This window comes from Cyclopterus lumpus, chromosome 8, assembly GCF_009769545.1.
Source record: "Cyclopterus lumpus isolate fCycLum1 chromosome 8, fCycLum1.pri, whole genome shotgun sequence".
Lineage (NCBI taxonomy): Eukaryota > Metazoa > Chordata > Actinopteri > Perciformes > Cyclopteridae > Cyclopterus > Cyclopterus lumpus.
This window is the reverse complement of record NC_046973.1, coordinates 3,348,275-3,375,774: the sequence shown is the minus strand read 5'-3', so window position 1 is coordinate 3,375,774 and position 27,500 is coordinate 3,348,275. Positions and strand designations below refer to the sequence as shown.

Here is a 27,500-nt window from a genome sequence, read left to right as displayed (position 1 = left end):
CAGCTCCATCCCATGGTGCACCTTGTTTTACAGTCGCGGGTCGGCGGCGGCTGAGTGGCGCGTCGACATGTCGACATGCTTTAAGTCGGCCATCGTCTCCAACGAGCGCTCTGTCCCTGTTTGACCCTCCAGCTGATCCATCAGAGGGAACCACGGGGTGAGAAGTACCAACGTAACGTGTGCAGTAAACACACCTGAGCGTTTACTGCGTGGCGTTCCACATCAAACCACCTCACAATGACCTCATCGCTTAACTATATCCTGCATTTCTTTCACTGTAACCAAAGAAACTTCAAGAAAAAAAGGTTACGTTGGGCTCTAAAGATCCAAAACAACAACATGTATTCTCTTAATGTGCGTAATCAATCTTGAACACTTTGGTATCTCGTATTCAGGGAATGTTTTGTCTTTCGACTCATATGAATAAAGATGTGTGGTACGTACAGATGTTAATTGATTTTGCACATTTAGAAAATAATATGTCCTTCATCTTCATGCAGTTTTTGTTATTGTTCTCCGGCTCTCACATAAACCAAAGCTTCCAGTTTCATTCTATAATCTGAATGTGTGTACAGAGGGGTTAGTTCATGTGTCTTCTATAGCTCGATTTATAGGACATTTAATCCTAAAAACATGGGGAGGATGGATTTTGTTTGTGTGGCTGTTGAAAGTATTTTCTGATGTATTGAGTGAAAGAAAATGTATGTACTGAATATATATTATAAATATTTAATTCAAATTATCACTTATTCGGTAAAATAATGCTTCACTTGCATATTTAAACAGGCACATTTCAAACTATTAGAAATGGATTTTCACAAATCAGGTTATACACACACACGCACACACACACACACACACACACACACACACACAGTCTGCACTATGCCTCCCACATTCATACCCCTCTACACACACTCACACACACACACACACACACACACACACAGCCTCATAACATTTGTCTATAGGTGTCACACAAGGAGGATGATGAGTACTCAGGGGAGGAGGAACTCTTACATAACACTTCAGTGTGTGTGTGTGTGTGTGTGTGTGTGTGTGTGTGTGTGTGTGTGTGTGTGTGTGTTATTGGCCCAATAAGGCCATGCCTCTCCCAGTCGCTTCTTGTGTTTATATCACAAAGATAGAAACACACACACACACACACTCAGCCCCTGGAGAGGGAATTAGAGGAGTGGGAGGCAAGGAGAGCCAGAGAAGGCAAAGGAGGGATTGTGTGCACGCACAAGAATCTCCTCTCTGGGTCCGCATCCATTTTGCCGTACTGTCGGGAATCTGAAAGGTTGCGTGCGGACGTGCGCATTCATAATGAACTCGGGTCTAAAAACTGCGTGGGGTGGAAGGGGGGGAGAGAGGGGGGGCTGTATTATTATTAGGACGACATTTCCAGATGTTGGGTAAACTCAAAACATAATCCCGGGGTGTGAGAGAAGGAAGTAGCGACTGGGTCCCTGTCTCCTCCACTCATTGACCACCCCCACCCCCCCCCTCTCACTCAGCGTCCGACGGCCAAACGGTTGTCATCGAACGGCCGGCTGAAGGTCGTTCGGTGACCTCTCACCTGCTTGTGGTACTCGATGCCCATGCTGAGCGTGTTGACCAGGATGGCGATCATGATCCCCCGGTTGAAGTATTTGCTCTCCACGATCCTCTTCAGCCGTTCCCTGAAGCCCGTCCAGGCCCGCACCGCTCCGTTCTTGCACTCCTCGACCCCTCGCCGTCGGCGCCGACCTCGCCCGCCTCTCAGATCCACCCCCTTAAGAGCAGAGACGGGTCAAAATGCTGATTGAGGGGGTTTTATGGATACAAGTCTTTTATTTAGTAATTATCGTAGTTGACTTAGTATCTCCAACCACTGTCATCACCGCCCACTTCCACACACACACACACACACACACTGTTTTTACCATCATCGTGAGTGCACCCCCGTGCGGTCTGACCTGGGGGAAGTCGTGCAGTCCGTCCGCCTCTCCCCGGCCTCCCTCCAGGTCTCCCAGCTCCAGCTCCAAGGTCTCCAGGCTGCGGGCGCACAGGGGGCAGCTGAGCAGCTCCAGGAGCAGCGGGCTGGGCACCACGCCGGCCAGCTGGTACAGCAGCCTCTGGCGACCTGGAGGGGGGGAGGGGGGGTCAGATATAGAGACGGTCAGATATTGCAAAGGTTTTTTTTCTTTCTTCAGCTTTACTGAGAAAGTAACTTTCCTTTGCCTTTATTATGAATGCAAATATTGCTTCTTTTTTTTAATCTAACATTATTTCACAATACCACAATCAAAGATTACGTATGTTGGCATCTTTGCAACACAACTGTCCTTTACTGCATCGTTGTGTACTAAACCTAAAAGTGTCAATAATATATATGTATAATCTGTTATTTAACAGATAGAAATATGAAGTCAACAAAGTGCAGCAGGGAAGCAGCCGAGAGGTAAAAGGTTTGTAAAGGTACAAACGGTCGACATTGTTATCAACTTCTCTGTTTTCAATTATCGGTGGCTTAAACAGTCAAAACAGAAAAGAATCAAAGAACGAATCAAATGGCGACTTTAAAAAGTGGAGAGTGCACCCTTGGGTGTGTGTTGTTTGAGCTCATTTTCTCCCACGAAGCATCTGCGTGTCAACCGCACATTGTCTTCAAACAGGGTAATTGCATGCTCTGACAGCCCAAAACCAGATGGATTCTGGGTAGTGAGCGCAGCGAGCTCGGCCCCACAGGAGATCACCACGACTCCGCCCTGTCAACGGCAGCTTCAGCGGAACACCCTGTTGTTTACAGCGCCGTCTAATACCGCAAGCATATACAATACATTAAAAAAGAGGCTTGTGTGAGAGTTGTCGTCATATTTCGTTGTGTTTTATAATCTCACAAATTAAATTCTGTGTCTGTCTCAAAAGCGTTTTGACCGATTTTTTTTGGCATTCTCTCAAATTCCTTTTCTTGAAACGCCTCCAAGGCCCAACAAAACATTGATCTGGTTCAAACCGTTATTTATTGCATTTGGGTGGATTAGATTACTCTTAATTAAAGTCAAATTAGATTTGAGAGCCCCAGAGGTGAGACATTTTAAATGTGTTCCCATGAACAGCATAAAGGGGCTATAATCCCAGTACATTGTAATCCCAGTACATTGTAATCCCAGTACATTGTAATCCCAGTACATTGCCCGGTGTCATGTGACGGAGCTGAAAGCAAAAACATTTTAAGGAACTCCAGACCGAGAAAACGACATCGAGACTCTTCGTTCATTTAGATTTTTTAGATTTTTAGCCTTCAGTCGACTGCAAACCATCGAATCACAAATATGCTTCTCTGGCTGTGAGCCAATCAACACGATCGACACGATCGACACGATCGATCAACGCCATCAACGCACCCCAGCGCCGTCTTTTCTGTATTCATCACGTAACTCACCGCCGTGCAGCGGGGGAAACTGATTTATGTTCTTAATTATGTTCGGAGTGTCGGCAGCCAGCGGTGTGTAATCGCTGTGTGTGTGTGTGTGTGTGTGTGTGTGTGTGTGTGTGTACAGCATGTGTGTGTGTTCGCTCTTCATTAGAACAGAACTTACAAGTCTAGCATACGTCTGCTGCTTCTTTAATTTTCCTGTGCAACCATTACCGTTTTGTTGTGTGTCCCCCCCCCCCCCTCCTCCCCAAGCTTAAGCCCAGCCCCCTCTTCTTAACTCCAAATGAATAAAAAATGTGTTTATTTCCCTTCACGCTGCCTATACCCCCCCCCACCCCCCCTCTCCTCCTTCATCCACCTCACTGCACCGATGACTGTGGCACTTGGAACATGGATTTCCTGTCAGAGTCCTCTAAGTGGTGTAAGTCACATGATGTGGCCAGAGGTTACCTGAGGTCAAACGCGGGACAGATGATGAAAAGAGCAAGAAAATGAAGACGCGCGATGACCAAAAATGAACAGAAGCATCAAGTAAAGATCGGGAGAATTATATGAAGAGTATTGCTCCACCAAGAAGATTAAAAGGTGTGTTTGATGGCTTTGTTACAGTCGTCACTGTCAAATATGATGAAAAAACTCCAGACATCTGCCTTTTGCTTACGTCTACGCTCTTTAAATGTCAGAAGTGTGTGTGTGTGTGTGTGTGTGTGTGTCTTACTGTGCTGTCCCATGAGCTGGTAGAGCTTGCTGAGTGTCTCTGTGTGCTCCGACGCCGGGTGGTTTGGCGGGTGCTGGTCCGGACCGGGCCCGCACTGCTTGGCGTGGGGGGGCGGCGTCTTGCTGCTGTAGCTGCACACGAACGACGGCAGTATGGTGGGGTAGTTCATGCCCCCGTTGAGCCGGCCCAGCAGCGCCCCCATGCCGCCGCCCTGGGCGTCGCCGGACGCGTCGCCGCCGCCGTTTCCGCTTGCGTTCCCCACGCGCGCCGCTGGGAGCGACTTCATCTCCAGCCCCTCCCCTCCCGCCCCCTCCCCGTCCGCCACGCTGATGGTGTGCTGCCCCCCGTTGCTGAGGCGACAGTGCTGGTGCTGATGGTGCTGCAGGAGGTTGTGGATCGGTCTCAGCCACGAGGCGCTGCCCGGGCCTAAGCCTCCGCAGCCCCTGCTGGAGCCGTGGCCGTGGCCGTTCCCCCCGCCGTTACTGCCGGCGCCGTTGGGATTCACCTTTTTACGCCTTTTACTGGACAGGAGACATTAATAATTATGAATAACTGAACATGGATAGAGAGAGAGGTTTATAGGAAGTTGTTCATTCTTTGTGTTTGTGTGTATCTAAATGCATCCCTAGAGATGATGCTCTGAACTATTTTTTGTGCATAATATAACTCTGTCCCACAGACACAATTATGGAGATGCTCGTATAAGAAATATGTGTTTGCCGTCCCAAAAGACCCATCCAGTGTTGCAAAGAGACACAAAAATACAACAAAGTGCAGCACGAAAGTCCTAATTAATTCATCCTGAAGGAAAAAGTGAGAATACAATCTCGATAAAAGGGATATTTCTGTCTGACAATTTTTTTGACTCGTAGATATGACCCAAGAGACCCGCCGGCTGACCTGTGCCATCCGGAGTATATCCTCTGCAGCCTGCGCGTCAACTTGCGATACAGGTGGCTGATGTAGCGCAGCATCTCCTCGTAGCACGAGCCCGGCTCGCTGTAGCTGGCCAGCGTGGAGTCGTTGGACATGTAGCGGGCGCGCTGCTCCCTCATCAGGGCGTTCTCCCGCTGCTTCGTCTCGGAGAACTGGGTGGCGATGACCACGAGGCACAAGTTGATCATGAAGAAAGAGCCCACCTGGACGGGGAGGAGGCCGAACAGAGGGATGAGGCTGCAGCATTGGAGCGACGTAGGAGCAGGTGTGTTCACTGTCAACCCCCAAAAAACTACTCTATAAAAAGTGATGTTATATATATATATATATATATATATATATATATATATATATATATATATATGTACACCACTGGGTTATATATATATTTTATATATTATTATATATATATATGTATATATGTATATATATAAAATATACATATATATATATATATATTATATATATATATACACATATATATATAATATATATAACACTATATATATATATAATATATATATACATATATATATGTATATATATATAATATATATATACATATATATATGTACACCACTGGGTTATATATATATATTTATATATATAATAATGCATAAGCTCTGATGTGGATGATTGGTACTTTTAACACCTCGAAAAGGTAGAAAGTCAACAGTGAGTTCAGTGAAATATTTAAGTAGCAGGAAAAGGTTTCACACACACACATATATATATACCTATATATATATATATATATATATATATATATAAATATATATATATATATATATATATATTTATATATATGTATATGTATATAAAATATACATTTATATATTATATATATACACATATATATATATATATGCATTATTCAGATGATCAAGCCAACATTGTTTTAAAAAATTAAATGTTTATCCTTGAAATTATCATTGAAATTAAAATCCTTCTTTAAAGTAACGTCTTTTTAAAAAAAGGCCATTACTGTACGTTGCGGAAAAAAGAGCGCGACGGGAAATTATAGACGAGCACTCTGACATTCTCATTTAATCTTAACTTTCTGTCTCATCCGCTTTCTAGATGAATAACTTTGTTCTTCTTTCGGGTATGTTTCATGCAGTCCCTTCTCTCTCTCAGACCTCTTCTTCTCCCCCTACACACACATTTATTTCCCTTGCATAAGTAGCACTTTAAATCAAACGACAGGCAGGCGGGGAGCTGCAGCATTGTGAAATATTCTTTGAAACCCCCGACAACAGAGAGCGATGTGGTGAAACGAGGCCCGATAACAGAGCTGCTGGTTTGGCTTTAGAAAAAAAAGGTTTTTCAAAGCAAAACGCAAAGTACACACAAATATCTTTGAAGAGCCAAATGTTATACACGTGCATGTTTGACTGTGAAGAAAAAAGGAGCTTAAAGAAATCTGCTTTTCAGATTGTGATAGTTGCAAAGTAGTGGATTTAAAATAGAGGGTCACTGTGGCTTTGCTGGGCTCTTTAAGTGCTGGACCCGTGTTAGTCCATGTGGATCTGGGCCAGATATTCAGGAAACCCCCAATCAAAAGCCTTGTTTTTCATGTCATTTTGACGCTATTTGGGACCTCGTTACACATTCAAATATCAGGAAATAACAACAACAACAAAATGAAGGGGGAGGTACTTACGATAATGAGCAGTATAAAATATATAAAATTGTAGAAGGAGTGAGCGTCCATGACATAGTACATGATATCTACCCATCCTTCCAGTGTGATGACCTGGGCGGGGGGGACAGAGAGACACACACTGCATTATTCAAAAACATATGAGAAACGCACACAAACACACAAAGGCACTCAGAGTACACAGCGGTCAGATGCAGAGCATTTTTAATTCAGTTTTTAATGTCTCTTCCTCAGAAGAAAGCCTGTGGTGTCCCTACAACCTCTTCCATGTGTGTGTGTGTGTGCGTGCGTGTGCGTGTGTGTGTGTGCGTGTGTGTGTGTGTGCACGCCACACACAAACAGTCCTCCAGCAAGTCTAAGGCCATTTTAATTAAGAATGGTGCACATCCTCTTTTTTTTGTATTATAAATGGAAGACGGGACCAACCAGTGTTGAGCAGCATGTTCCTGTAACATGTTGAAGAAGGTTAACGATACCGTGCACGTCGCAGGAAAGACAAGATTCTCAGCTGACCTTGGGTCTGATTTAAGAGAGCACACAGACGCGAGGGGGAACAAATCCCCCCCCCCCCCCCCCCCCCCCCCCCGGCCCACCTTGTAGATCAGATACAGCGAGCAGAGCGTGCTGCGATACATATTAATGACACACTAAAGACGTGTGCAGCGGGGAGCTCTCAGCTGTCAGCTGTCGGTGGCGAATGAATTGATCAACGCGTTGTTATCGAGCCCTGTGGACGGTCTTGCAGAACAAATGTGTGTCGCAGGTCAATAGTTATTAACCTGGGGCTTGATGGAAGCATTGGACTGGTAACCCTGAGGTGCCCTCACTAGGCATCCGTTGAGCCTCATCTCCAATCTCCACCTCCCCCAGCGCGTATGTGTCCTCCCTCTGACACTAAGCACTTCTTACAACCTGTTTTTACAAACGGGGTTGTTAGTGATGTCGTCGCTTTACTGCTTTATTCCATTATTGTTATTCATTATTATTATAGTGTATTATTTTCTTTTACAAAATGATTTTTTTTCTTTTATAAACGTATTATATGTTATAACATTATTTAAGTTTATGAAATTATAACATTTTATAAAATTATATAATGTGGTAAAATCATTTGTTTTACAAAATTATTTTATTTTATAAAAATATTTTGTTTCATCAAATGTATTCATTTTACGAAATTATTTCACCCTAAAAGAATTATTTCATTTTACAAAAATATTTTTATTTTAAAAAAGTATATCATTTTTTTATATATATATATGATAATATTTCATCTGAGAACATAATGTTATTTTATAAAATGAGTTCATTTGTTCTATCAGGGTTTAACTCAGGTTTAGGCTTAACCTTAGTTTGTCTTGCTTTGTTGAGCGATCTCTTTTTTCATTGCCTTGCTTTTGCTGCTTTTTCTATCAAAGCACTAGAGAAAGAAGGGATGACAATAATAAATTATTATTATTATCATCCCTTCTTTCTCACCTCTACACTCTTATTCTTCTTGCTCCCTCACTCTCTGCTGTCACAGCTCAGTCCGTTACCTGGTTCTGACTCCGTGGGTTTGATTGACACCCTCCCGTGAAACCAGGTGTCATCACACACTCGATGGAGCCACAGGGCCACTGTGACTCCCTGGCAGCTGGTTGCTGCCTGCAGGAGTCACAGGGCGACCCGCAGTTAACTCAAATCAGAACCATGGGCTGCAATGTTTTCAAAACCCAGCGCTGCAATGTTTAATTCATGCTCTCCATTTGTACAGCTACTGGGGGAATAAAGCTGTAGACTGGGAACTCATTTAACGTTCAATAGAGCCGTCATTTCAATTAACTTTCTATCCTTCTCCCACTGTGTTTCTATCTAAACCACTTTTATTTTCCCCTTTTTTCTTTCCCTTTTACTCACCATTTCTTCAGTTGTTAATACATAGTCTGTACTATGAAGTTCCTTTATAGAGAAATAACCACATCTAATTCAAATATGTAATGTTGATGTTGTAGCGGTATCATTTACATGCAGTACAGCCCCCCCGGCTTGTCGACTCCCGAGTGGCTCCTGGCTGCAGAGACCGATCTGCTCCACTGAACTTTCACAATCTTCATTTTGCATCTACCTCTCACTATATTTTGTTAAGTGCACACATCACATCACATCAGAAACCTGGCAAAAAACTCATCTGAGACTCAAAGTGATGCTTGCTAAACCCTCGGGGGAAAAAAAGAAGAATATTTTAAGCCTCTCACCGCTGAGCTGAGACCACACACACACACACAGAAGTTGTGAGTACCTATCAGGGATTAAAATGTCAGTGTGTGTGTGTGTGTGTGTGTGTGTGTGTGTGTCTGTGTGTGTGTGTGTGTGTGTGTGTGTGTGTGTGTGTGTGTGTGTGTGTGTGTGTGTGTGTCTTCAGCAGTGGTGCCATTTGGGGTAATTTGGGGTTAAGACTCACTTTGAGAAAAGTCATGTTGCGCAACTCAAAGTCTATTAGACACGGGGACGGATCTATTACGAGGGAGTTCGTATCACAGCGGCGCAGACGGTGTGAGCACAAAGACGGCGATAAGGACAAGCCCGCCGCGCTGCCCCCATGGGTGCTGGAAGCAGCCGGAGGAAATAAGGCTTTATGGAAAAAGGTTTTCAGGCCATGATACTGGTAATCCCTGCACGCTGATGGGCGGAGTGCAGGGATTTCTAAAAAGGTGACTTTGCGTTTGCCATAGAATAATTAATAAATCATTTTAACTGGCTTTAACGTGCTCGTCATCACTCTTTTGTTTGATGCATGCGGAAGAAGCTCATCTTGATCCCAGTACAAGTCCAATGGGAGCGTCCACAGACCATGAAAACTCTTCACCATAAGATTACAGTCTCGTCACACCAGGCCCTCTATTGGAGATTAATTGAGATTTTTGCACAATTTTCTGCATGAAAATAACCAAAATATCAGCTTCCTGTTTGTTTTTTTCAGGATAAAATAATAAAAACATTATAATAAAGCAAGACAAGTAACATTCTAATAAGGTATGTTTGGAAAAAAACCTATTAGAATGAGTTGCCCTACAACTAACCTAACAAAAGGAGTGTGCTAGCTAGCTAGAAAGCGTAAAAAAAATCATCTTGGTGTTAACTTATCTTTTCAATAAATAAAAACAAGAATACATGTGTTGGCTTGCACAACCCACTCTGCACATGAACCCCCTCTCACCTGGAATATGGCTATCCAGGCGTAGCCGATATTGTCAAAGTTGACAGCTCCCTTGTGCGGGTTGAAGTCCCCGGGCCGGCACACGTTGTAGTACTGGTTCCAGTTGACGCAGCCGTTAACGCCGGCCGGTCCGAGCGGAGCGGCCAATGAGCAGACGGCCCCGCCCTCGGCGTGGGGCGGCACGCTGTGGCAGCGCAGCATCCCGTTCTCGCGGGGAGCCGAGCAGATGAAAGGGCTGTCTTCTCCTTCCTCCGACATGTAGTAAGGACTTATGGACAAGTTGTACATTCTGGGAGGGGAACAGAACATACGTATACGTCAATTACCGATACGTCCAAGATCCGAGACGATTCACTCGTTTTGTTGTTGTGGTTGTTTTTCTACAAGTCATATCAGAGGTCATTTTAATACTGAAGATACACTGAGAGAACAACACAAAGAATATGTTATTTATGATATACTAGAAGCAGGACAATGATGTATCTCAGGAATGGGTTATTATTATCTAAAGGTATAAAAGTGCTTGTATAGAAAAGAGAAATACATTGAATATTGACAGCTAATTATCCTGTTAATTAACATTTCTTTTGCATTGTTCCCATTGTGCCATTCGCCATGAAGCAGGATCAGAGCCTACTTTGTGCTATTTAAGGTGAGAGCCCACATAAAGACCGGGATTAGTTAGCAAACAGTGTAATTAACGGGAGTGGATGCGCCGTTGAGCTCATTACACTGGAAACACGTCCAATCAATTCCATTCTCCGAACAACAACACCTTCCAACGACGACCAACTCCCACTCAATGTTCACCCTGTGGCTCCACAGCATCTCAGGCTCTGATTTACACTCTGATCATAAATCCTCTGAAGAACGGAGTACCGGGGAAGAATGAACATGCCAGGTGTTCCTTCCACCACCGCAGCTGTATCGCATGGTTGGATGACTACAACCCACAATTAGCTACGTCTGCACTGGAGTTTAAGGCTCCAGACAAAAAAACGGAGGAATAGAAAATCTCTCTTAGCTAATTAGTCAAATATAATGTTAAGTTGAACATACAGTTTGCCCATGCACCTTAATTGAAAAGAGAATTAGCCTCTAGCACATGCTACTCAGGAGGCTGGGACTAGAGGAGGCAGACCCAGGTGGGACAAGAAGAGGCGGACCCAGGTGGGACTAGAGGAGGCGGACCCAGGTGGGACAAGAAGAGGCGGACCCAGGTGGGACTAGAGGGGGCAGACCCAGGTGGAACAAGAAGAGGCGGACCCAGGCGGGACTAGAGGGGGCAGACTCTGGTGGAACAAGAAGAGGCAGACCCAGGTGGGACTAGAGGAGTCAGACCCAGGTGGGACTAGAGGGGGCAGACTCTGGTGGAACAAGAAGAGGCAGACCCAGGTGGGACTAGAGGAGTCAGACCTAGGTGGGACTAGAGGGGGCAGACCCAGGTGGGACTAGAGGAGGACCCAGGAGGGACTACAAGAGGCGGACCCTGGTGGGACTAGAGGAGTCAGACCCAGGTGGGACTAGAGGAGTCAGACCCAGGTGGGACTAGAGAAGGCAGACCCCGGTGGGACTAGAGGAGTCGGACTCAGGTGGGAAAAGAGGAGGCGGACCCAGGTGGGTCAAGAGGAGGCGGACTCAGGTGGGAAAAGAGGAGGCGGACCCAGGTTGAACAAGAGGAGGCGGACCCAGGTGGGAAAAGAGGAGGCGGACCCAGGTGGGTCAAGAGGAGGCGGACTCAGGTGGGAAAAGAGGAGGCGGACCCAGATGGGTCAAGAGGAGGCGGACTCAGGTGGGAAAAGAGGAGGCGGGCCCAGGTGGGTCAAGAGGAGGCGGACTCAGTTGGGAAAAGAGGAGGCGGACCCAGATGGGTCAAGAGGAGGCGGACTCAGGTGGGTCAAGAGGAGGCGGACTCAGGTCACATCAAGTCAAAGTTGATGGACTGTGTTTACCGGAATATAGAAGTTGTTTTTTGTCATGTTCCTCTTGTGTAGCAAATAGGCTGCAACTGCATTTAGTTGTACTGTACTGTTGCAATTACAATAAATTACCCTTGAATTTCACATCTATTAGTATCCATGGTGACAGCTGGTTCCTCGTGGCAAATGCATTTCACAGTTTACCTGCATATTTATACCCCACAGTAGTGAGTGTGTCCTTATGGGGTACTCTTGAAGTACGAGGCGTCTTCTGATTGATTCCAATTACGTTGCCGTTCCTTTTCCCCGTGTCGTGGTTGCAGTACCGTCTCTGTCTTTCCTGGAAACTCTCCATTGGATTGTAATTGGATTGCAATGGGGGCTTGGTTGCTGACCCTGTGCTTTTCTCAGATGAATTCTCTTTTATTATTTATTTAACTTACTTGCTGCTTCCTGACAAATTGCACTAGTGCATACTGTATACTGAATATATATATGCGTTCAATGGTGTGCGCTGTGTGTACCTTTGCAGTACTTTGGAGAAGCCAAAGACCAATTTCCACTGAGGCAGAGGATAAAGTCAATCTAATCCATCCATCCATCCATCCATTTTCAATACCGCTTATCCTCATTAGGGTCGCGGGGGCGCTGGAGCCTATCCCAGCTGACATAGGGCGAAGGCAGGGGACACCCTGGACAGGCCGCCAGTCCATCGAGGGCAATCTAATCTAATATAATCTAATTATTGCATTAATGTGTACATCAATTTCATGTTGTATTTCATGTGTGTGAATAATTTAATTACTTTACTGCTGTGTTTATCCCCCCCCCTAGGGATCAGGTCTTAATTAAATGAAAGTGATACATCATAATTAATTTGGTGATTATATTGCGTGTCATTAATCAGAAACTAAAAGGTACCGAGAAGACGTTGAGATGAACGTGGTGAAGTAAAAAACTACGATATCCCCCCCCTCCCCCCCGGAAATGTAGGAGCAGAAGTATAAACTACAGCCCAAAATGGGAAATACTTAAGTGAAATACAAGTATCTCAGAGTTGTACTGCAGCACAGACTGAAGCCAAATGCTTGTGATTCATATTAAACTGGAGGTCAGACGGGGATTTGTTCTGAGACAGAAAAAGACTGTGAAATATTGAGCTCTCTCTCTCTCTCTCTCTCTCCCTCTCTCTCTCAGGAAGGACTCGGCAGCATCAACTGTGGTACAATTTGTACCATTACATCAAAACAGAATTAGTTCAGGGACGTCTACGTGACATTTTGGGCGTCCTGGGGTTGTAGATACTGAAGCGGGTTTTTTTGCATAATTCTTCGTCCCCGCAGCTAAATTGGTTGACTCTGATCTTTTTTTTTCTTTTCTTTTGTCTGTGCATGTGTGCCCGTTGGTCCTGTGAAGATAGGGGTTGTTTGCCTGTTGTTTTTCTCTCATCAGATGGATCGTATTCTTTTTTTTCACAAGATAAGACACATCCAGGAGCCACAGGTTCATTTTAAATAAATGTAAAGATTTTAAATATATTTGGGACTTTCATTCCAGAAATAGTTTCTTTCTGCTTTGACATTTCCTCTTATGCTGATTTTATGTATCAGGTTGTTTTATTGTCTGTCAAATTCTTTTTTTTCTTACCTTATCTGGACGAGCATCGTTCTAAAGGGGCGTTCACACCAAACGCGTCGCGGGCGGAGCATCTCAACGCTGATTGGCTGTTGCGAAACTTTCCCAACTCGCCAGCCAATCAGCGTTGAGATGCTCCGCCCGTGACGCGTTTGGTGTGAACGCCCCTTTAGAACGATGCTCGTCACAAGTTGGAAATAAATAAAAACACCAAAACAACTGCTGAGCATTCTGTCAAGCACAACAACAACAACAACAACAACAACAACCATCCTCATAAACACAGCTATTTTATCTCAAAACTGTAAAGTCCTTCCACTTTTTTTGTGTGTAACATTAAAGCGTCGCCTTCAGGGAGCCAGACTCTGTGGGTCTGAGCACCCGGTCTCAGAACCACAGATTTAATGAAGGCGTCCGGCATCATGATGCCATCTCTGGATGGAAAGGCGTAAACAGGTGGTTTAATACCACTTATATGACATGCAAAACATCCCTCACTACCGGTTGTTGAACTCTCCTTGCATGTCTCTCTCTTAAAAGGGCAAAAACAAACATATGTATGTAATCTGTCTAAAGAATGTATTATAACTATTATCTTAAAAAAAGAGAGAAATGCAGGCCTCCATCCATATCATGTTACAGCTCGTCAAAAAAGGTAATAGGAAGGATGCTCTTGATTAACTTTTCTTAATTAAATAAGTAATTGCCTAAAGACAATGGTGCTTCATTATATACAGTAGATAGCTGCAATTTTTGATCGTATAACATATGGGTATGTATCAAATGCAAGTGCCTTTAAAAGTTGAATTTAAGAAATTATGTCAAATCGAGAAAAAGACCTTAGACTGCAAAAAAACAAGTGTAAAAGCAGAAGTAAAAGTACTGAACTCTGCTGGTTACCTTGGATATCTGCACCACATTCCATCCAAAATATGTCACCCCCCCAAAAAAAAACTGATTCTGCAGGTGGCGATTGAGAAAAAGTTGAGATATCTGGACCCACAGAAAACATACCGAAAGAAAAAAAATCTGTCTTTATTCATACTTAAGTGTTTGACTTTAAGATTAAGATGAACAATTCATAAAAGAGTACATTTTATTAGTTTGGAGGAAAACCAGCCAGATGACTGAGAGTCAGTATTAAGTATCGTATGCTTGTACATGTAGTATTGTATGCACTGTATGAATGTATTGAGTGGATACCGCCATCTTTAATTATAAACTGTACACACAGAATTTACTCTAAACCCTCATTTGCATATTCCGTAAACACGGTGATAAGATTGTGTTCCGGAATATGTGGCCTCAAAGGCACGGAACTACAGCCCTTCATCAAAAGAGCAGCCCTAGAACACTCAGTGCCAGTTTCCCTATATATACTCCGGCATTACAGCAACAAGGACTAACGTTGTTAAAAAGATCTTCAGCAGTCTTCAGGTGTAATGGGGAAGGTATTAGGAAAGCTCTTCAAAGCTGAGGAGAAGGACGTCGTCCCTGGAGAAGGGAATACTGAAGTAACACAAGATAGGGAAAGCCCACAGAGGGGGGGAAGCATGCAACTGGACCCCAACCCCTACGAAAATGAGTTGCCGTCCACCTCGGAGGACATTAGTGTTGTTCCTGGACGACTGAAGAGGAAAAGAACGGAAGATGGGGAAAGCCAACAGAGGGAGAAATGCAGGAGAGTGGACCCCATTCTGGAGCTCATCCTGGAGCCCATCCTGGAGCCCATCCTGGAGCCCATCCCCTGTGAAGATGAGTTGACATCCAGCTCAGAGGACACTGGTAAGCTACATCCCCATATTTTAACTATTATTCTGCTGTAAATGATTTAAGAGACATCGAATGATCGTCTTGTGTTGTTGTCCTCGTTCGTGTTGTGAATGTCAGTAAATTCATGTTGTGATGTTTTCTTCTCTCATCTCTAGAAAGCGGAAACGCACCCGAGGCGGCTCTGAGCGAGAGAAGCGCTAAGAGGAAGGCGGTCGCCGATGACGGACCGGTTCAAAAGAAGAACAGGGTTCTAGACCCGTCAGCCGTGTTTAAGGCCAAGTACCGGCAGCAGAAGCAACTTGGCCAAGGAGGATTTGGATGCGTGTATGCTGGCTTTCGCAGAGAGGATAATCTGCCTGTAAGTTTTTTCACATGTTCTTTCACACACATACAGACACACACACACACACAGTACGGTCAGGAAGTGTAACCAAAAAGTCTAATTTGTATCTCCCGTAGGTCGCCATCAAGCATATTACCATAGACGAAGATCTCCTCCTTCACGAAGACAGTGATGGGAACCAGATCCCCATGGAGGTCGCTGTCCTATACAAACTAGGGGCCGAATCGGAGCGGCATTCAGCACACGTTGACCTGCTGGACTGGTACATTGTGGACGAGAAGCTGATCCTGGTGCTGGAGAGGCCGATGCCGGCCGTAGACCTCTCCAACTACATTGAAACCAAAGGAGGCCACTTGAAGGAAAAGGAAGCCAAGGTAAGCTGCTGTAGTCATCTCAGAGTCACAGCCATGAAAACATATCTAAGCATCCTCCTCTCTGATCCCTCAACTCTCTCTTTTTGTCTTTCAGGTTATAATTAAGCAGTTGGTGAGTGTAGCCATTGACCTGCAGGAGAAACACATTTTCCACCGGGACATCAAGCCGGAAAATCTCCTTATTGAGACCTGCATGAAGGCGCCGCGACTTCGCGTCATCGACTTCGGCCTGAGCTGCTTCGCCGAAGAAGACGACGCCTTTGACACCTTTTATGGTAAGAAGTCCAGTTTTACTCCTGCTCTTTATTAACTTTACGCATCGGTGACTCTTCCTCCTCCTCACTGTCTTTTTTTATTATGTCTGTATATTTCAGGTACTCACGTCCCCCCAGAGTGGTCCAGTCGGGAGGAGTACAAAGCGGGACCCTCGACAGTATACCAGATCGGAGTGGTCCTGTTCTTCATGCGACACAAGGCGGCATTTACACCGGAGATGACCTTGCTGGAGCTGAATGAGACCAGTTGGCTTTCCACAAGTAAGAAAAACATAAACCCAAAAAATGTGTTCACGTTGCGATGGATCACAGGACCTAAACCCTTCTTCTCCTTTCGCTACAGATGGCAAAGATTTCTTTGAGGCGTGCTTATGTGAGGACCCGGATATTCGTTTCACCCTGAACCAGCTGAAGAATCACCCGTGGCTGATATAGTATCACACACACACACACACACACACACACACGCGCATGTCTTAATTTACATTTAAACCGTTAAGCCCTCCATTTACGCACAATTCAAGGTGAAGACATTAATCAGCACGTCGCACCCCGATCTTCTCCTCGATGATATAAATATGGGCAGACTGCGGCCAGGAGCCTTGGCGCTGCCCCAAACCGAAAATTTTATACCGTAAAAAATTACCGTAAATCCCATAATAGCGGCGGGCATCAAATAATCTCTCCACTATAAAAGGGCTGGTCCCGTCATTTCCAGTCAAGAGGACTCAAAAGATCTAAACAATATATACCTTTAAAGTTTTATAACTACGGTCTTTTGATTTGACCAAAATCATAAACTGATCTGATCAAGAACATAGATTGCGGCAAAATAATAACCGCTTTAAGAACAATAGGTCCTCAATACCAATACCACAAATACGATACTGGTATATTTTAATTAAGCATCGATACAAAAAATATGCAAAATTGTATCGTTTTTTAACGTACGGGTACCGCGGTACCATTTTAGTATCGATACACCGTGCAAAACATTGCAGCGGTAGAAGTCGCAGGCCGACATTCAAGCTAACAGGCAAAAACTTGTACGGTTATAATAATAAACGCTTTAAGAACAATAGGTCCTAAATAGCAATACCACAAATTAGATACTGGTATATTTTAATTAAGCATCGATAAAAAATGTTATTGTTTTTTAACGTACGGGTACCGCGGTACCATTTTAGTATCGATACATCGTCCAAAACATTGCAGCGGTAGATGTCGCAGGCCGACATTCAAGATAAACGGCAAAAACTCGAACAGTTATAATAATAAACGCTTTAAAAACAATAGGTTGTCAATACCAATACCACAAATTAGATACTGGTATATTTTAATTAAGCATCGATACAAAAAATATGCAAAATCGTATCGTTTCATAACGTACGGGTACCGCGGTACCATTTTAGTATCGATACACCGTGCAAAACATTGCAGCGGTAGAAGTCTCAGGCCGACATTCAAGCTAACCGGCAAAAACTCGAACGGTTATAATAATATCTATGAACTGCGATGGATCACAGGACCTAAACCTTTCCTTTCGCTACAGATTGATCCGGGTTGCATGCATGCGGACCCGGATCAGCGTTTCACCCTGTAGCAGCTGAGGAATCACCCGTGGCTGAGATAGTATCACACTACACACACACACACACACGTCTTAATTTACATTTAAACATAAACTGCACTATAGATAGATAGATGTTTTAATTTGACTCGCATTACTGTATATTATTTATGTTCTAATTGTCAATTGTCTATTTTTTTCAGATCCAGGCACAGGCCCATCCGTCCGAGGAGAGGGGATCTCTCTTTGAATTGCCTCTTCCGAGATTTCTTCCCATTTTGGGGAGTTTTTTTCTCGTTTTCTTAGAGAGCTCGGGATGGGTCAGGAGCTGCTGCTGCTGCTGCTTTGAAAATAATAAAATATATATTTTTTTTAATTAATCTTTTGTTTTGAAATGTTTTACTTTATTGTGATTTTTAATCCACTTAAAAAAAAAGAGTTGTAATACTCTGTTAATCTTGCACATGTTGAAACATGTCAATAAATCTAGAACGTCGGTATCAAAAGGTCAAAAGTCAAAAATTGCTGGTGAGCCCAGAGCCACAGCTGTATTTCTCAGTAGAGATATTTCCAGATATTTCTTAGAAATTGTACCACATGGACTTTATCAAAATGTTAAATTCATATCAAGCTATTTCTTGCTGACAGGATAAGTTGTTGCTGCATAAAATAACAAAAGAAACGGTAACGTAAAAAACAGTCAACAGAAGTGACACGAGAGGGCGGAGCCAAGTACAAACATGACAATAAATAAAAGACATTTCTAAGGCCACCAAAATGTTACAATTAACTTTCATGAACTGAAAACACGCCGTCACGCTTTCTGCTGCAGGAGAGCGCGCACAAACAGCCTGAAAGAGCTGAGCAATAAATGAGCATTAAGAAACATCGATGCTGGTCTGTTGCCGTCATCGTGCTTCAGGAAACTCAAGTCGGGAACGGAGAAGCGTCACCGCGCTGCGTGCCGTGCTTTCTGCTGGCGGGTCAGGCTGCGAGTCTACCCCCCCACAGGCAAGCTCACAGTAATGTACCGCATACCACGAGTGTTACCTGCTTACATTCAGGTTTACCTGTAAGTCCAGGTAGTTACAGAATGTGTCTGTCTGTAGTTGTTAACGAGTGTTACCTGCTTACATTCAGGTTTACCTGTAAGTCCAGGTAGTTACAGAATGTGTCTGTCTGTAGTTGTTAACGAGTGTTACCTGCTTACATTCAGGTTTACCTGTAAGTCTAGGTAGTTACAGAATGTGTCTGTCTGTAGTTGTTAACAAGTGTTACCTGTTTACATTCAGGTTTACCTGTAAGTCCAGGTAGTTACAGAATGTGTCTGTCTGTAGTTGTTAACGAGTGTTACCTGCTTACATTCAGGTTTACCTGTAAGTCCAGGTAGTTACAGAATGTGTCTGTCTGTAGTTGTTAACAAGTGTTACCTGTTTACATTCAGGTTTACCTGTAAGTCCAGGTAGTTACAGAATGTGTCTGTCTGTAGTTGTTAACGAGTGTTACCTGCTTACATTCAGGTTTACCTGTAAGTCCAGGTAGTTACAGAATGTGTCTGTAGTTGTTAACGAGTGTTACCTGCTTACATTCAGGGTTACCTATAAGTCCAGGTAGTTACAGAATGTGTCTGTCTGTAGTTGTTAACGAGTGTTACCTGCTTACATTCAGGTTTACCTGTAAGTCTAGGTAGTTACAGAATGTGTCTGTCTGTAGTTGTTAACAAGTGTTACCTGTTTACATTCAGGTTTACCTGTAAGTCCAGGTAGTTACAGAATGTGTCTGTCTGTAGTTGTTAACGAGTGTTACCTGCTTACATTCAGGTTTACCTGTAAGTCCAGGTAGTTACAGAATGTGTCTGTCTGTAGTTGTTAACAAGTGTTACCTGTTTACATTCAGGTTTACCTGTAAGTCCAGGTAGTTACAGAATGTGTCTGTCTGTAGTTGTTAACGAGTGTTACCTGCTTACATTCAGGTTTACCTGTAAGTCCAGGTAGTTACAGAATGTGTCTGTAGTTGTTAACGAGTGTTACCTGCTTACATTCAGGTTTACCTGTAAGTCCAGGTGGTTACAGAATGTGTCTGTCTGTAGTTGTTAACGAGTGTTACCTGTTTACATTCAGGTTTACCTGTAAGTCTAGGTAGTTACAGAATGTGTCTGTCTGTAGTTGTTAACGAGTGTTACCTGTTTACATTCAGGTTTACCTGTAAGTCCAGGTAGTTACAGAATGTGTCTGTCTGTAGTTGTTAACAAGTGTTACCTGCTTACATTCAGGTTTACCTGTAAGTCTAGGTAGTTACAGAATGTGTCTGTAGTTGTTAACGAGTGTTACCTGTTTACATTCAGGTTTACCTGTAAGTCCAGGTAGTTACAGAATGTGTCTGTCTGTAGTTGTTAACAAGTGTTACCTGCTTACATTCAGGTTTACCTGTAAGTCCAGGTAGTTACAGAATGTGTCTGTAGTTGTTAACGAGTGTTACCTGCTTACATTCAGGTTTACTTGAGGCAAATAAAAAAGGGAAGTTAGAAACTGTCTCCAGTGAGCGAGTGTGAACGAGCGAATTCAAAATACAATAAATAACTATCGACATCTCTCTATTCTTTGCATTAATATAGATTATTATAATATATTGTTTCCATTGAATGGTATGTTTGACACTGAACTCGTTCATCTTTATCTCAGTGATCGTGTCCAAATGAGCATAAAATATCACTATGACCCTGAAATTCTGTCTCTTGTGTTATAATATACTGAATGAAGCAAAACTACAGAGCACAATCACACTCTGATTGGACCAATCTATGAACCGTCAGAAACAATGGATATCCGGGGCCCCAAGAAAAATGTGCGCGCTCACATTCACCAGGGTGACACTCCCCTTGGGGCTTTGCCCCTGCTCTCCATCCATCTGATACTGGCCCGGCCCGTATGTCAAATTTTAAAAGTCAATGTGGCCCCTGAGCCAAAAAGTCTGCCCACCCCTGATCTACATGTATCTGCAAGTTCTTTGCACAGATATTAAATAACATGACGACAGCCGTGTCTCAGTGCACATCCACATCCCTCTCCCCGTCTTTCTCTCCATGCTTCTTTAGTAAAACGGGATGCATTTATTTCCTGCAGATTAGAGGTCTGTCGCGCTCTCTTCGTCGATCTTCCAAAACAATCCATTAACAAATGACAATTAATAGAGAACTTTTATTAACGAGAGTGCATATCAGCTCAGTTTGAGCTCACCTGTAATTGCTCCCAGTGTCTTTAAGGATTGATTTAAACGTTTCTAAACTTATTTACAAGGCTCTTAACGGTCTGGGACAGAACTAAATGACTCATTCTTTGTTGTTTTATAATCCTTCACGGTCTCTTACATCTTCTGCTGATGTTTTTTTTTTTACATAAATAAGAAAATCAGCAGCTAAGCCTCTTTTATTAATCTGCCAAATACACCTGAAACCCTATTTACTCAGCATGGCCCGTAACTTTCATCTGTTCCATGTTTTATTGTATTTCATGCTTTTTCTTTGGATTATTAATTGCAGTATTAGCATGTTTGTTTATATTAATTCTCTTGTTGCTTCACTTTGTACTACTACCCCTGGATGAGAGGTGCTATATTAAGAGTTTATTATTATTAATATGATTGTATTATGAGTGTGTGAGGTCATATGGAGGCTTACATCCAGGGGGCGCTATGCAGTCAGTGTACTCTCACAAGTTACAACTTCTGTGTTTTTGCTACAGCCAAACAGCTGACTGATACCATATGACAACTCAACACAATCTCTCACAAGAGAAGCAGAGGAAGAGGAAGAGGAAGAGGGATGAAAACAGAAGGAGGAATAAAAAGGGGCAGAAAACAAGGAGTCAAGTGATCTGAGCTCGTTTGAAGAGTCCATGTGTGCTGGCTGGAGGCGGAGCAGGTCACCATATGGACTTGCACAACTATTATGCTATTATATTTGTTTATATTTAGTGGGAAATACAAAGTGGAATCTGATTTTGTCCGTCTAGCTTTGACCAAGCAGGTCTTGAAGAGGATTCCCGGCTGCTACCTCCAGCCTACAAAAGGTGATTATGAAAAATGAGAAGACAAATTGCTCACGATCTGACGTCCTCTCCCAGGAAGCAGCGGTTGCGCAGTAGCCCCGCCCACAGCTGGACTCCCACGATGCCGAAGATGAAGAAGACAAAGAAGCAGAGGAGGAGGACGTTTCCCAGCATGGGAAGGGTGTCCAACAGCAGTGTGACCAAGATGCGCATGCCTGCAGAGTGGAACACGGCAACACAATTGAGACAGCATCGGAAATGATCACGTTAACTTTGTTTAGCGTTCACAAAACACGCATATGATGACTGACAGCTGAGATTTGCATCAGCGAGACTTTAACTAACACCCCGGTTACTGCAAACCCTAACAACCTCTATTGGTCTTGTGAGCTTGGAACCCACAAACCCCCCCCCACACACACACACACACACACACACACACACACACACACACACACACACACACACGTGATGACAATACTGAAAGCGACAGTTTGACATTATTTCCTCCTCGGGGATTTGAACTCACAGCCTCCTTGTGGCTAATATTATCTAACCGCCCGAGTTCAGCATCCATCTCCAGTTGTCAGATGTGTTCAGCGTGAGCAGAGTCAGGGTTCTTGTCCTTGAGGTACCTCACAAAGAGTTCTGCCCACTTTCACATATATACATATATATATGTATATATCAGCCTTTTCACACAGTTATGTTAATTCCATGGTGTCGCTGCTACTTTTATGTAACTATTATCAATATTAAATGAATTTAAACTAAGTCTGAGTGAAATCAAACTTGTCCAGAAGATTAGCATGAATTGTTAATGCATGTTTGGAAGCACTGATGAGAACATTGTTTGTGTTATAGTGTTTTTTGTTTTGTTTTTTTAGTAGATATAATGTAGGGCTAAATGTATAAACTCACAGAAGTTGTGATCAAAATGTATAATTTTTTCCACGTGCGCATTTAACAAAGTTGCTTTCTACCTAGTCCCGCAGCATAAAATCTCCTTGGGCTGGGTTTTTGCTTTTGGTCCTCGCAGCGAATATGGGAGAGTGGCAATATAAGTCAAAGTCTACTTGAAATGAATCCATCAATCATCCATTTATCCGTCCAGTCGACCGTCCGTCTTTTAATGAAGGACTGATCACAGATCAGCTGCAGATCCAGAGTTGCATGTGAGATGTGTTTTTGTGTGAGCTATGTGACGGCCATGCGGGCGACGGTCAATCCGTCAGAGCTCCAAAGAGATGCGGTCCGCAGAAACCAGAGAATCAATGAAATGATCCAGGTTCAATCATTGTCAAAGCAGAACAGAGGTTATATTGATCGACTGGTAATAACAAGAAAAACGTGGGACATATTTCTCATCCTAGAACTGAAAAACAAGAATATACCTGTGTGCATGCTTGAGAATATACATGTGTGCATGCTTGAGAATATACCTGTGTTCATGCTTGAGAATATACCTGTGTGCATGCTTCATAATATATATGTGCATGCTTCAGAATATACCTGTGTTCATGCTTCAGAATATATATGTGCATGCTTCATAATATATATGTGCATGCTTCAGAATATACCTGTGTTCATGCTTCAGAATATATATGTGCATGCTTCAGAATATACCTGTGTTCATGCTTCAGAATATATATGTGCATGCTTCAGAATATACCTGTGTTCATGCTTCATAATATATATGTGCATGCTTCAGAATATACCTGTGTGCATGCTTGAGAATATACCTGTGTTCATGCTTCAGAATATACCTGTGTTCATGCTTCAGAATATACCTGTGTTCATGCTTCAGAATATACCTGTGTTCATGCTTCAGAATATACCCGTGTTCATGCTTCAGAATATACCTGTGTGCATGCTTGAGAATATACCTGTGTGCATGCTTCAGAATATACCTGTGTGCATGCTTCAGAATATACCTGTGTGCATGCTTCAGAATATACCTGTGTGCATGCTTCAGAATATACCTGTGTGCATGCTTCAGAATATACCTGTGTGCATGCTTCAGAATATACCTGTGTGCATGCTTCAGAATATACCTGTGTTCATGCTTCAGAATATACCTGTGTGCATGCTTCAGAATATATCTGTGTGCATGCTTCAGAATATACCTGTGTGCATGCTTCAGAATATACCTGTGTTCATGCTTCAGAATATACCTGTGTGCATGCTTCAGAATATACCTGTGTGCATGCTTCAGAATATATATGTGTGCATGCTTCAGAATATACCTATGTGCATGCTTCAGAATATACCTGTGTTCATGCTTCAGAATATACCTGTGTTCATGCTTGAGAATATATATGTGTGCATGCTTCAGTATATACCTGTGTGCATGCTTCAGAATATACCTGTGTTCATGCTTCAGAATATACCTGTGTGCATGCTTCAGAATATACCTGTGTTCATGCTTCAGAATATACCTGTGTGCATGCTTCAGAATATACCTGTGTTCATGCTTCAGAATATACCTGTGTGCATGCTTCAGAATATATATGTGTGCATGCTTCAGAATATACCTATGTGCATGCTTCAGAATATACCTGTGTTCATGCTTCAGAATATACCTGTGTTCATGCTTCAGAATATATATGTGTGCATGCTTCAGTATATACCTGTGTTCATGCTTCAGAATATACCTGTGTGCATGCTTCAGAATATACCTGTGTTCATGCTTCAGAATATACCTGTGTTCATGCTTCAGAATATATATGTGTTCATGCTTCAGAATATACCTGTGTGCATGCTTCAGAATATACCTGTGTTCATGCTTCAGAATATACCTGTGTGCATGCTTCAGAATATACCTGTGTGCATGCTTCAGAATATATATGTGTGCATGCTTCAGAATATACCTGTGTGCATGCTTCAGAATATATATGTGTGCATGCTTCAGAATATACCTGTGTGCATGCTTCAGAATATATATGTGTGCATGCTTCAGAATATACCTGTGTGCATGCTTCAGAATATACCTATGTGCATGCTTCAGTATATACCTGTGTTCATGCTTCAGAATATACCTGTGTTCATGCTTCAAAATATACCTGTGTTCATGCTTCAGAATATACCTGTGTGCATGCTTCAGAATATACCTGTGTGCATGCTTGAGACACCCCAGTGTTGCTGTATACCGACTACTGAATACATTACATGGAAATGTAGACATGCACACGCTGAGTAAACAGTACACAGACGCCGTACTATTGAAAAGTCCTCAAACGTCTCGCAGCATCCCCTGAGCTGGATACTAACACGATGTGATCACTGCTTAGAACAATATACAGACGAGGTTAAAGAAATATAAAGTGATTTAAAAGCTAGATTGTCCCCCGAAGTTCACTCGCAGCGTTACAATGCACTCTGGGAAGTTTTAATTGAACTAAGGCTGTTTAATGGTGCACCAGCAGCCCGTTCAGAAGGTCGTGACCCCGGGAGGTCGGGAGACGAACATCATGTGATGCCCGGAGGATGTGTTGAGGGGCAATGTCATTTAGAGGACGCCAAAAGGCCTTCATCTAGGAGGAGATCTTTTAATAAAGTCAGAGAGCGGCTTCTTCGATTAGATCTGGGAATCATTTAATATGTTAATATGTAAACGACTATGATGAAGTATCTGCTTTTCACCATCTCTTCCCAACCACACTGGACATGAATGTAATCCAGTGAAACGTGTGCAATGAATGTGTGTGATGGTAGATGTGAACAAGCAGAACAATGTACAATAGTGTCTTATACATATAATATATATATATATATATATATATATATAATATTTAAATAATATATATAATATATTAAAATAAAATAAAAAATATGATATTATGTATACATAATATTATATTATGAGACACCACAGTGTACAATAATGTCTTATATATAATATATATAAATGCATATATATATATATTATATATAATATATAAATAATATATATATAATGAATATATTAAAATGAATATATATATGTATATATTATATACATATGTATTTATATTAATGTTTATTAGAGCTGTGTCATGAATATATTTACCAAACTGCGGCAAAGTGACCGACACATCTTCTACCAAAATAACGACTTACGATTTTTAATAAACTTGTGTTACAAGTTGAGGATAAATAACAACCAGACGAGGCGCTGCTTGTATCTCGGCCACAGCAGAATAAAAACATATCACGACCCTCTCCCTCTTTCCTCTCACTGGGACCCTCTCCCTCTTTCCTCTCAATGGGACCCTCTCCCTCTTTCCTCTCAATGGGACCCTCTCCCTCTTTCCTCTCAATGGGACCCTCTCCCTCTTTCCTCTCAATGGGACCCTCTCCCTCTTTCCTCTCACTGGGACCCTCTCCCTCTTTCCTCTCAATGGGACCCTCTCCCTCTTTCCTCTCAATGGGACCCTCTCCCTCTTTCCTCTCAATGGGACCCTCTCCCTCTTTCCTCTCAATGGGACCCTCTCCCTCTTTCCTCTCAATGGGACCCTCTCCCTCTTTCCTCTCAATGGGACCCTCTCCCTCTTTCCTCTCAATGGGACCCTCTCCCTCTTTCCTCTCACTGGGACCCTCTCCCTCTTTCCTCTCACTGGGACCCTCTCCCTCTTTCCTCTCAATGGGACCCTCTCCCTCTTTCCTCTCACTGGGACCCTCTCCCTCTTTCCTCTCAATGGGACCCTCTCCCTCTTTCCTCTCACTGGGACCCTCTCCCTCTTTCCTCTCAATGGGACCCTCTCCCTCTTTCCTCTCACTGGGACCCTCTCCCTCTTTCTTCTCACTGGGACCCTCTCCCTCTTTCTTCTCACTGGGACCCTCTCCCTCTTTCTTCTCACTGGGACCCTCTCCCTCTTTCTTCTCACTGGGACCCTCTCCCTCTTTCCTCTCACTGGGACCCTCTCCCTCTTTCTTCTCACTGGGACCCTCTCCCTCTTTCCTCTCACTGGGACCCTCTCCCTCTTTCTTCTCACTGGGACCCTCTCCCTCTTTCTTCTCAATGGGAACCTCTCCCTCTTTCTTCTCACTGGGACCCTCTCCCTCTTTCCTCTCAATGGGACCCTCTCCCTCTTTCCTCTCAATGGGACCCTCTCCCTCTTTCCTCTCACTGGGACCCTCTCCCTCTTTCCTCTCAATGGGACCCTCTCCCTCTTTCTTCTCACTGGGACCCTCTCCCTCTTTCCTCTCAATGGGACCCTCTCCCTCTTTCCTCTCAATGGGACCCTCTCCCTCTTTCCTCTCAATGGGACCCTCTCCCTCTTTCTTCTCACTGGGACCCTCTCCCTCTTTCTTCTCACTGGGACCCTCTCCCTCTTTCCTCTCAATGGGACCCTCTCCCTCTTTCTTCTCACTGGGACCCTCTCCCTCTTTCTTCTCACTGGGACCCTCTCCCTCTTTCCTCTCACTGGGACCCTCTCCCTCTTTCTTCTCACTGGGACCCTCTCCCTCTTTCTTCTCAATGGGACCCTCTCCCTCTTTCTTCTCACTGGGACCCTCTCCCTCTTTCTTCTCAATGGGACCCTCTCCCTCTTTCTTCTCACTGGGACCCTCTCCCTCTTTCCTCTCAATGGGACCCTCTCCCTCTTTCCTCTCAATGGGACCCTCTCCCTCTTTCCTCTCACTGGG

The 27,500-nt window shown here is 43.4% G+C and overlaps 1 protein-coding gene across 1 annotated transcript in view; it reads right to left on the bottom strand.

The window, feature by feature from the left end:
- The window catches only part of cacna1ha (calcium channel, voltage-dependent, T type, alpha 1H subunit a), a 119,568-nt gene that overhangs the window by 27,891 nt on the left and 64,177 nt on the right, over window positions 1-27,500 (bottom strand). Inside the window, 7 exon segments of the mRNA XM_034539760.1 lie at window positions 1,583-1,777; window positions 1,962-2,128; window positions 4,143-4,663; window positions 5,043-5,281; window positions 6,742-6,834; window positions 9,941-10,229; window positions 21,931-22,090. Coding sequence (XP_034395651.1) covers window positions 1,583-1,777; window positions 1,962-2,128; window positions 4,143-4,663; window positions 5,043-5,281; window positions 6,742-6,834; window positions 9,941-10,229; window positions 21,931-22,090 — 1,664 coding nt within the window.